The sequence below is a fragment of the Primulina tabacum genome, chromosome 6 (genome assembly GCF_025594145.1).
Source record: "Primulina tabacum isolate GXHZ01 chromosome 6, ASM2559414v2, whole genome shotgun sequence".
Classification (NCBI taxonomy): domain Eukaryota; kingdom Viridiplantae; phylum Streptophyta; class Magnoliopsida; order Lamiales; family Gesneriaceae; genus Primulina; species Primulina tabacum.
In genome coordinates this window covers 34,087,786-34,099,943 of record NC_134555.1, presented here as the reverse complement: position 1 = coordinate 34,099,943, position 12,158 = coordinate 34,087,786, and the positions used below count along the sequence as shown (strand labels likewise).

The 12,158-nt window shown below is 42.6% G+C and overlaps 1 protein-coding gene across 1 annotated transcript; it reads left to right on the top strand.

The window, feature by feature from the left end:
• The first annotated feature begins 3,472 nt into the window (after positions 1 to 3,472).
• Positions 3,473 to 11,930, top strand: LOC142549260 (ATP synthase subunit a-like). Its single transcript, XM_075658110.1, has one exon. The coding sequence runs from the start codon at positions 9,732 to 9,734 to the stop codon at positions 11,088 to 11,090; it is 1,359 nt and encodes a 452-aa protein (XP_075514225.1). The 5' UTR covers positions 3,473 to 9,731; the 3' UTR covers positions 11,091 to 11,930.
• The last annotated feature ends 228 nt before the right edge of the window (positions 11,931 to 12,158 follow it).

Genomic DNA, 12,158 nt, shown 5'->3' with positions numbered 1-12,158 from the left:
TTTTGAGGAAGAAAAAAAAGGCTCTTTGCAATAAGCGCTGTTCGAGGAGAGGTGTTCCTAATCTGAGCTTCCGTCGTCTGTTTGAAAAGGAAACAGTTACCATGCTTAGCAGCGGCGGCCTGATGAACGGTTGTGTCAGGTCCAGTGTGTGCTTCCACGGAGTATGGTTCAACCCGGGCTAGCTATGGAACAGGCTTGTGAACTAGGGTTCACAAGGAGAAAAGAGAGGCTATGAGTTTTGTTTTAGGACCACATACCCTACTTGATTGAGACCCCGAGGGAAGTAAGGAAGCGAAAGCGGGATCCTCTGGAGTTAGATCGGCTGAAGTAGCTACTTACCTTACAGGTGTCCGAAGAAGTATGTTGGTACAGATGTCATATGAGATGTGAAAGCGATTTCCGACTTAAAGACTACTAGTTGACTAAGAAGTAGAGCCGACTCTAACATCCGACCAGAGAGGTCAGTCAGTGCTGGAAAAGCAAAGAATGGAATGTCTGTTCTGTAACATGATTTTGAACTTCTTTTTCAGGAGCAAGCCATAAGGACTCTGTAGATCGCGAGAATGCATGTTCTGATGCTTGCACGGGTGAGAGCTCATCTGCTTCCTTAAAAGTCAGTTTCACAGAAGGGAGGTTAGCGGGATCCCTTATCTGAGGAAAGAAAAGAAGCTCGACCATGAAAAGGAGTGGAGTGGAAACCCTAGCAGGATGACTCTCGAAGGGGTGGCCACCGCTACGGGATCGTCCAATAAAAAGAAATCACGATAGGTGTCGAAATGGCGATTGAAGCCTCGAAAATAGCCAATGCGCTCATATCTAGAATTGCACAGAACCCGCTTCCACTACCTTTTCGATAACAAAACCCTCGACCAAGGGATTAACTCGAAATGACTGATTTGATGGCGCTGGCTGCCCACCTCTTTCGAGCCCAAGTCAAGCAAAAGACCTCTCTGCTACTCCCTTTTTTGAATGAATAAGGGGTAGGGCCTTCTTCACTTAGTCATCTCTGCCTACGACTTTTATTCTTTCTTGACCCTGCGCCTAGCTGGCCCTATCTTGCACGTTCCACTAACCGCTATCAAAAACTTTAGGGACGATAGATAATAAGAATAAGGGAAAGATGCTTGCTAACTATCTCTGCTTTGGGAAGCTTGCTTAGTGAATAGGGCTAAGAGAAGGAGGCAAAGGAAGGGCATACTGAGGCACTTTCGGAGAAATCCGCGAGAGCCACCGCAGTATGGATAGCAGCCGTCACCCTAGCCGTAATGCTCACCGTCGCCGCGGGAGGAGGATAACGAATCTGTGAAGTAGTTCTATATAGAACTAGTTGTAGAGAAAGAAAATCCCCCTACTTCCCGAAAATGGGGGAAGGTTTGTCGTTGGGCTTTCCATTTCTTATTTTTCATTGTATGCACTAGGGATACTAAGTAAAAAAAAGTAAAATTGCTTAGTTCAAAATAAAAAGCGATACATGCTATACCTACACGTCGGCTCCATACCGGGTCCCCTAAAAAGTAGCATCTGAGAGCAATCTCTCCCTTTTCTTCGAATTCCACTTTCGAGTTCGAGTTTAGGGAGTTTTCTGTCGGCTTCTACTATAGGGATTAGGAGCAACTTCCCCGTAGGCTCGATTCGGTTCCATCCTCTACCTTCTATCCTAGGTCTTATCACTCGGAATCGCATTCTATCACACTGGTGGTACTTCTTGTTGAATTAAAAGATTGGATGAGTCTTTCTGTACCCACCCCTGTTTGAGAGTGATTAAATATCAATAGGGGGAGCCTCCTAATAAAATCAGTTGCTTCTTGGAAAAGCCTTTTCGCTGCCAAGCCTTTATCTTATTTGGTTGGGCAAGAATCCATCTCGGTTTAAGAATTCACCCAATTGGGACATCCATTCAGAACCTGAAACCATTACCAACGAAAAAAGAAGGTGTTATAAAGGGGCTTCGAAAGAACTCTTGAAAGAGGAAGGATGCAGCGAGCGAGCCTGTTAAGCTGCGATTGAGCCTAAGTCTTTTCCAAAAATGTCACTTTATTGAGTTGTTCCCATAATAATACCTTTATCATCGATAATTTACAACAACTGAAACTTCAACTGATGCCCACGCCAAACGAGATAACTCAGTTGGCTTAGGATTCGTAATGATCTGGAACATTGGTTCCAGTCTTCTTTCCCGACCCGCTTCCCCCTTCTTCCTTGTGGAGTGAACCGATTTGCTTCACACTTGATAGAAGCACTAGTCTCGCGCAGCTGCATGCCTGCTTGTTCGCGTTGTCTGCTGTGCTCTTAGCTTGTTTGAATTGACTGAATCAGGAACTAGCCTAAAGGGTGCATTCCTCATTCCTGAGAAGCGTAGGCTCGGTGCTTCACTCGATAGAAAGCGTAGAAAAGCCAACTAAGCTTTTAGAAGACCCACTAACAGAGCCGTTGAAAGCGCTCGCCTTCGTGAACGCGGTTTATCCGTAGTAAAGTAAAAGACTGCTCCTGCGGCGAAGTTTACCGCTCCGCTAACGCTATGTGATCCGGTCAAGGCGAATCGAATGGTCTTTTTCCACTTGACAATCCCCTTCCATATCTGAATATTAAGCAACATTTTTTTTATTATAGGGATTCTATCTTAAAAGACCGTTCAAGGGGAACTTCTTCAAGTGAGACCCCCTTAACACCTATGCCAATTTCATCTGAATTATGGGCCCATCAAAATAAAGACTCCAACCGGATGTGTTTTCTATCAAGTTGACTAGCTCTTTCGGAAGTCAGTAAAGGCTGAGAAGGGGGCAGCGGATGGTTTGCCAAGAGATCAACTATGGCTTGGCCTTTAATTTCATTAAATTAATGACCTTTTGAGTAATGTATTCGATGCTAAATTCAGTAGTTAGGAGTGAGTTCATTTAGTAGTCCTTCCCGTTAAGGCGGCTTTCTCGAACAAGGACTTTTTTTTGACTTCTTGATCAGAGCGTTTAAGTGCCCTTTACCTGGGGAGCCGGTCCGTGTGGTAGCGGGCAAACCGAACGATTGTCACTGATTTGATTGGACTTCGTATCTAAGGCACTTGTTCCGCTCCAAAAACCGGTGCCTTACTACTTGGACTCCATGCGCAGTCTGAGATATAAAACCACCTGACCTTTCTGAGTCGCTTACTTTAGCTTCCCCTCCCATGGAAAATAATTCCTTTATTCTTCAGCCTTAAAAGCTTGTTGTTATTCCTTCCCCGAGCAAACCGTACTTACTACTTAGTTTAATTCTCCCCCCTTATCATAGAATAAGTAAATACGGAACTCTGCCCTTTCCACTTCACAAGAATGGGATTCGCCCCATAAGATTGTGCGTCGATTTAGCAAACCAATTCTTAAAAAAGCCCGTCTCAATAGCTCAGTGGTAGAGCAGTCAATGATTAACTGATTGGTCGTAGGTTCAATTCCTACTTGATAAGAAATGAATTAAATAATTCGAAAAAAAAAGGCTTGGTCCTTATTCCGCACTAGTCGGGCGGTGTGAATGAGAAAGCGTTAAGTGAGTTTTAATGAAATAGATGATTCGCTGCATCGTTGAATAGCAACACCTTTGTTATTACAATTACAGCAAAAGACTAATTAAGTAAGAGAGAGCTTTCGCGGCTCAGAGAAAGGCCAAGATGGGTGATGAAAGGAGTCTTTCTGCCTTTCTTACTACGCTCCTTTATTCAAGAAAGATCTATTTGGCTACGACTTTCTGTTGTTCTTTTCTTTCAGTACGTATAGTGAACAAGAGATCATCAGCTACTTTAATTTAAGTTAAGAACCTTATCCGAGTATGAGAAAAATAGTTTTCCAAAGCCCACGGGCAGAGGCGTCCTCAACAAGAATAATCCCTTCTTATGTGACTCGACTTCCTCTTCTAGTACAAACCTACCAAAGAAGGATACGCAAAAAGGACCGAGAAAGTCCATCAATAGATAGGATCAACCCCACGAAAGATTACTTTTTGGGGCTTTTTATTGGAAGCTGGAAGAAAACAACTCCTGTCTTCCTCTCTGTATGTGCCAAGCATGAATAGATGGCAAGGGGGGATAAGCAAGAGCTTACTGTGAATCTGTCTCATAGCCTTCAACGTATAATTCGCACTTTACGCCTTTCCTTTGATTCTTTAATACATTGATGGTATGTCGATGGGACCGTTTATTCTTTCTCTGCCCTATCAAACAAAGAAATGTTTTAGTTCCTTGCGAGGAGACTTACAAGAGTAAGAATTTATACTAATTGAGTAATAGAATGGGATTGATGATGAGCGGGAAACAATCCTGGGATCCCCCGGGTTGTGAGCCTGGTTCAACCCCGCTTTTTCTTGGCACGAGATGTCGTTACACTATACATGGTAAGCGAAAGACCAAGCACAAACCTCCATGATTAAACATTTTGGTATTTCGACATCTTATTCACTACCGAAAGCTACTTCTTGTACACTAGCACTTGAAGGGGGTGGTTCGGCTACCGGTTTCGTCATCTTTTCGGATAGAAGATCAAATAGAAAATTTCTGTATTTCTTAATACTATGCCATTGATGAAGATTCATGGCTGGGGAAAAGACCTGAAATCCTTCCTTCTGGCATTGCGATAAAGTGTTGATAAAGCAGAATGAAAGGCACTACATCGAGAGAGAGGGAAGACCTGGACATTAAGAGGCGGACAACGAGGTTATATCGCTCTAAAACAGGTACTGATAACGACGCGTAAGCTTTAGCTTTTATTTAAGCCGAAGAAAGAAGCCCCTGAAACTGAAGGATATTGCACTTCAAAATCGTTACTAGAAGCACTCCAAGCGCACTTCCTATATAGGCAAACCAAACCCCCAAAAGCACCCCTCCCCCGGATTCCTTGCTTATCTCACTCTCATACAACTAATCAATGCAATTCGAAAAGAATACTTTGTATATCTTCTTCTTTACTAAGGTGAGGAAGAAGGAATTCTTAAACAAAGAGGAAACACATGAGAGCAAAAAAAGCGCTTCTAATCGGAAGACTGATTACAGGAAAAAACCTATAGCAGATGCCTTTCATTGCCCTTAAAAAAGAAAAGAACTAGAAGAAGAAGTCGGATACGAGGAAAGATGAGTCGATTAGACTACAAGAAATAGCGAATGAGTAGAGCCTTTCAACTCTCTAGAGACCACCTTCTGTATTAGCTTTGACTTCTAATCCAGGCAAAGCCCCTCTCCGCTTACCTGAGCCGCTTATATCCTGCCTCCCTTTTAGAGAGGCACTAGAATTCACCCTAAAAGTCTCTTGTGACTATCTTGATGGCTTTTGTTCCCCTCTTTCGAGAAAGGGAAATTTGCATAAAAGTATTCTCTAGCTCTGAATCTCCAAAATATCCTATCTCTAGCTATAGCTAGAGCATGAGGTCCCTGATCAACAAGAAATCTTCCTATTGGGCCTCGCGAGGAAAAGGCAGAAAGGCCTACTAGAGGTAGGGGGCATAGGGCAGACCTATTAAGGCGAAGGTCATAATAGTTTCATCTTTTATCTGGAAATGCTCTCTCTTCAATGAAATGATTTATATAGATTAGGATTGCGATATTCAGACCGAATCTTTCTCCGTCTTACACATTCCCTAGATCAAAGGGTATTCTTATGTGACTTCGAAATAATTACCTTAGTATAACACAAGCGTCCCTTTGAGTTTAATATACTATCAGCTCGAGAAGTTCTTTTCTTGTAGAATCGCTAGTTCAAGCGCAAAGGGACGTATGCTAATCCTATGGTTGACCAACCACCTTCTCCTCCCTAGGAAACCATTTGACTATGAATTCCTTTCCTAGATAACCTTAACCTCTCTAAACGACCTACCTTTATCCATCAATCTCGCTCCTTTCGGGGATGGTATGGCAGGCGTCGACTCAACGGCCAGGCCTATGCTGATGAGATCAAGAAGAGAGCATGTTCCGCACTCACGTAGCTAAGAAGAGGTTCTCTTCCTCCCAATTTGAGGATCGCCGTGAAGCTCAGTTTTGAAAGCGTAGAACAAGCTTAAGTTAAGCCTTTCTGATCCCACCGACCCAAGGGGTCGTTCAACCATAAAGAAGCAAGCCTTTGATCGGGTTCCCTCTTTCTATTCAAATTCAACCGGCATACTGAAATCGATTGCACAAAACAAAGGGGCTTCCTTTTTGTTGAAAGAAGGACTTCGTTGACAAATCTATTGGTTAGATCTCGCGTACTTGCCCATATTACAACTATGGGGGACCCCCTCCTTCGGTCGGTTCATGAGCTGCCAAAAGCTAACTCTACTCTCGATCCGGTACCAAAAGGTGAATCAATTGTGTCGGCCTGATTCCAATTCGTATGGGGAAAGTCCAAAGAAAACATGTCGTAAATCTACCCTCAGGATCTCATTCAATCTTGATATTTGTCCGAGATCTAATTAACACTTGTAAAGCGAGGGAGGTCAATGTACGCCATTCTTCATCTCTAGATATTGGGACCAAGTTACTTTACTAATGTGTATAAGCGCGCGTGGTCCATAGGGTATGATATATTGCCCTATGGGATGTTTGCACTTCAACTACCGCTCCTGCCCCTAGGAAATAAAATCCAATTACCAGTCGCAGTTCCAGGTCCTATAACTATCCCCTTCCTTCTTCAACTAACGCGAGTGACCCATATCCATAGTCAACAAGGGCTTTCCTCACAGCTTCACAAGTAAGTTCCCCCTTTTCTAGAGCAGCTAGCACACCAATTCCAACAATCCCGTCTATTGCTCCTTCTCCCGTCCGGAAGAGCCTTTGAAAATTCATTTCGATAAGAGCCAAAGGAGTCTTCCTCTCTAGTAGCCCTTCCGACAACAGACAGCAGTCATTCTAACAGCGGCAATCGCCCATGGTTCTGCCCTACTATATTCATTATGACCCAGGGCTCACTCGCTGCCCTAAGCTAAGTCCTACGGTTCCCAGAGTTTTGGCTTATAGCCAAGCCAAGGGGCGAAGCGGTCCAATACCAGCTTCTTCTATAGGATCGGAGTCGTCAACAAGAACTGCAGATACGATCACTCCGCCTTTCGTTTTCGTTGAAGGCCTTTCGCTTAGTTATCCTTTCTACTAGAACTTCCTTTAGCAGTTCCTGAACATCTATAGTATGCTTGAATGTCGGCAATTTGTCCATATTCCTCCTCGTCTATTAGTTCAGTTCCTTTCCTTAGTGAGTCCCTCTCTCCATCTTTCGAGAACAACAAGAGGTAGCTTTCCAGGCGTATTCTGATGCACTTCCTAAGAAGGCATTTTCTTGCTAACAATCCATTCTTGCAGCAAGAGCGCATTCTGCCTTTTTATTAGTTCAGATGGTGATAAGCGGCATATTGATTCCATACCGTACCGAAGACTAATTTCCTGGCGAAATAGAGGACACCTGCCCGAATAACAAATAGGCCGAAAAAAACCTATAACGAGTCTTTTGTCCGTGTTCTCGCTAACCGCAGATGAATGGAGGGCGCAGGAAAAGGTGTGGTTGTTTAAGCATCCAGAAGTTGAAGTTTTAGTTAGATATTTCAATTTATAGTTTGAACTTACTCTCCCTTAGGTCACTTATTTTAAATAGTTCAAGTTCTCTTGACTGATTATGATTCTTGTCCATAGACAAAGAACCAAAAAACCAAAGCTAAAACAGTTGAGTTCTTTCCAATCTCCTTATAAGGGAATCCCCGCTATTGGTAGTCTTCAATCCCCTGAAAGGTAGAAAGAATTCTATTCTGGGTACTTAGCCCCACCAGAAAGTCAAAGAGATTCCTTCCCGAACTACTCGTGTAGTCTTCTTCCTGCCTCCCAGTTAGGCCCTATCTCGCTTTCCAAGTCTCATTTGGATGAGGCGCCGGCACTACTAAATGCAACTCTCATTTCAACAGTCTTTCTTCTCTATTGGCCTTCTTTTCCACAGCTATAAGTGAAATCGGATGCCACATATCCATCTTTCTCAATTGGTGGCTTTCACTATAGAACAGGTTAAGTCTCATCTCGTTGGTAAGGTTTCCACTATGATGGGATGAGAGATTCACACTTGGGTCGTACCCAATTGAGATATTTTCAAATGAAGATTAGCCTGGTTTTGCCTTAGTTTGAGCTCATATAAAAGAAAAATTTTCTTCTCAACTATTTAGATTATATATTATATAATAGTTCCTTTGTTCACTCGTGAGCGTTAATCTTTACGTCTCAGAAGTTCTATAGCTTTCTGGCTTCTAGTCTCGTATCATTATCATGGTGTGTTAGTCTTACGTATCGGTACGGTAGGCGAATCTCATTATAGTAAATGAAATGATATTTCTTTTTTTGGTCAAGCTGACTGACTGGCGTGCTAATGAGGCTTTGGAAGAGCGAAGACTTTCTGACTGGCTAATCTTATGATTGATGGTTCCGACGGACAATAGGACTTGGAATTCCCATCAGAAGCTAAGAACGGTAAGCCGTCAGGCCAAAGTACGTATTTGAGGATTGCCTCTCCATGACAGATGGCTTCCTTCTCATTTTCCAATAACAAAAAAAAATGGGCTTGACCCTATGCTTGGGTAATTAGTGACTGCTGGACCCTCCGCATAATCATTGATTATTTACTTCTCCGTAATCGAACCTGCCATCCACACCGCCTCTTCCCCTGTTGATAACCTGGCCTATAGTATGGTCTCTCCACTAAGCTTTGATCTACGCACACTAGCTTTCTCGGCGACTAATGCCCTTCCGCTGGTCTTTCGTCCATTGCCTATGGTCTCCGGTAAGTAGTCTATAGTTTACTTTCGTCTATGGCCTGCCCTGCTCTCTCTTCAACTTAGTTATTAGTACTTCGGAGTGGTGCAGACTCTCTTGCTTATCGTCCACTTCGGTGACTCCAACCCCGGAAACATGATCTCTCCCATGTGTCATTTGTAAAAGAATTTCATTTCCTTTGTAGTTCACTAAGAGGGAGTTCGCATCAGTACTTCGCAGGAATGGTAAAAAACCCTCTTCTGGGGACAAATAGCTAGCTTTGAAAGAACTTACTTTCACCTTGAAAGCCACTAGAGCTTCTTCCCCGTGCATGCATGGTAACAATGATTAGCACTTCCTTTCTAATCGATCGAGCCTCCCCAGGGTAGCAGTCTTTAGCAACCGTCCATGCAAGAGTAGCACTTGCGCCTATAGCAAAGGTTAAAAGACCATCTGCGAATAAGGTAGTGGTGCCTCTTGACAAGGATAAAGCTTTGTGCGTGCAGTACTAAAGCAAAGATGATCACATGCCCTTCGCAATGCTTCGTGGATCTTATGAAGAGCATTCGCTGGTATCAAAACAAAGTAAAAAGCAGTAGCAGTTGGGGACGCCTAGTCCATCATACTATAGTGGTCTTAAATACAGTTAGTGTCGGCAGGAATGGAACAGAAATCTCGTAGATGAAAAATATATAAATAATATATATAGTAGAGTAGAGTCGCTTTCTTGAAGGCTTCAAGAGTGACAGAGAGGATCAAAGTCTCGCCCAAAGGTGCTCATTGAGCCGGTCACCGTTGGCTAAGAACCATTTCTCACTTGATTTCAAAAATTCCCATTTTTTTTCAGTGAGAATATCGAGATTGGGTTAGTGTTCAGTGAGGGAAGAAGCAACGGATTGAGCTGCGCGAAAGCCGTTGCGCGTTAGCGCATCCGTTTTTCTTGCTAGGTAGTCAGTCTTCGTAACGCCGCATTCTCCGTTGTCAGGATTTCCAAGTGCATGATAGGTGACAATTTCGCTGAATGATGATGCCCTTATTTCCCATGCTTTCTGTTGGTCAACAACCAACCAAACCTCTCGTTTTTTCACTATACTCGTACAGGAAGGACTCTCTTTCTGTCTGGAGGGAATCATCGGTTCTCAATCAATCAATGAACAACTTTCGACGCATCTTTCGCTTTGATGAACAAAGTCTTAACTCAAGTTCCAGTTATACAGCTGGAACGTCGTTCGGAACTCAGGCTGATGGTAGTGATTCTAGTATTTATAATAATCATGGTATTTATGAAGGTCTGGACCCTACTACTAGTGAAAATAAAGCGGACTTCCTAAGGGGTGAAATCTTTGAAAACGTTAAAAAAATATTCAAAAAAGACTGTCCTGATGAAAACAAATTACTCTCTATCGCCGAAGATTTGCATAATGATGAAGACAACACGTATTATCTAAATGAAATTCTAGAACATTTAAAAAACAAAAAGGGTGATCACTATGACTTTGCCCAACAACAATTGAACAAGATTGTAGGGGGGACACCTCCGACGATCACCAGTCCACTTGATCAATTTGAAATTATCTCATGGATTCCTATTGAGATAGGGGACTTGTATTTATCATTCACAAATTCATCTTTGTTTATGCTACTCACTCTCAGTTTGGTCCTACTTTTGTTTCATTTTGTTACAAAAAAGGGAGGAGGAAAGTTAGTCCCAAATGCTTGGCAATCCTTGGTAGAGCTTCTTTATGATTTCGTGCTGAACCTGGTAAACGAACAAATAGGTGGTCTTTCCGGAAATGTGAAACAAAAGTATTTCCCTTGCATCTCGGTTACTTTGACTTTTTCGTTATTTCGTAATCTCCAGGGTATGATACCTTATAGCTTCACAGTTACAAGTCATTTTCTCATTACTTTTGGTCTCTCATTTTCTCTTTTTATTGGCATTACTATAGTGGGATTTCAAAGAAATGGGCTTCATTTTTTAAGCTTCTCATTACCCGCAGGAGTCCCACTGCCGTTAGCACCTTTTTTAGTACTCCTTGAGCTAATTTCTTATTGTTTTCGCGCATTAAGCTTAGGAATACGTTTATTTGCTAATATGATGGCCGGTCATAGTTTAGTAAAGATTTTAAGTGGGTTCACTTGGACTATGCTATGTATGAATGATCTTTTCTATTTCATAGGGGATCTTGGTCCTTTATTTATAGTTCTTGCATTAACCGGTCTTGAATTAGGTGTAGCTATATCACAAGCTCATGTTTCTACGATCTCAATCTGTATTTACTTGAATGATGCTACAAATCTCCATCAAAGTGCTTATTTATTTATAATTGAACAAAAGCGAGGAACGAAGTTTACCAAGTTTACGAGGACCGGATCGTAAAGAGAAAAAAATCAATTTTTGAATGAGAGGATACTTTTTTAAACCTTCATGCTTTTCTGGAGACAGAGATCTTACTGCTACCTCCGAGTCTGACAGTCTAGTCTTCTAGGAATAAAAACATTTTGATCTCTGATCCTTCGTGCGTGATTTATCCTATTCCTATTTAGCTTTCTTTTAGTTGCCGTCCTTGGAACACTCCTTATGTGAGTTCGCGGCCCTATATCTAATTCCAATTCTTTTTCCCTGCTTTCGGTACAACTCAGCTTGCTGCAAAGCCTTTCTTTCTCGTCCAAACACTCCAGATCTGCACTTCCCTTTACTCCATAGGGCCGAAGCTTTACTAATACTAAGAAGGGCTTTTTTTATAGAGAGAGTAAGGGGCGATCCATATTGCTTGCCACAGCTCTATTCCCGACTCGAAATCCATAAAGGACTTTAAGAGAGGATGAATATTCCCGTTCTATAGGTAGCACTGCCCCCTATTATAGAAGGGGGAGGGCCTACTTACGTACTTCTGATCTGCTAGCACTGTGAATTACCTTATACCTACGCAGCAGGAAGGATATGGAGCACCTACTTCTACTGGTCGTCTGCTCTCTCGAGGTCGTCCTTCTCTAAGTACAAAAAGGACATTACGGGATATCTCCAAAATTCGATGTATTTCTTCAAGTGTAGGACACATCTCATGTTTGCCGAATCTAAAAACTATCGCCTTTGCCTCAGACAGAAGAAAAAGGGATTGAACAGGACAGGAAACCCAGAAAGGGAGATCCATTGTTGACAGAAATCGTGTACTGATTGCCGATATGCAAATGCGGTATATAATAAAAGGTACAATATTGATTGGGGGAGACCTCTTTCTCTGTATCATACTCCATGCTAACTCATTCAGTTAGGAAAATTGCTGAGCGGAAAGATCTAATACAAGGACTATCTATTCTTAACAAAGCATTTGATCCGAATGGGCAATCTCATTAAAATCCCTGAAGCCAAGGAGCGGATTGAGCATCAGCAGTACTGCTCATCTCCCCCACAGACGAAGGCGAGAGTCCGGGTGGGTTGGGGCTC

What these genes read in the sequence shown, in the direction of transcription:
- LOC142549260 (XM_075658110.1), top strand. Translation starts at nt 9,732, where the DNA reads ATGATGATGCCCTTATTTCCCATGCTTTCTGTTGGTCAACAACCAACC.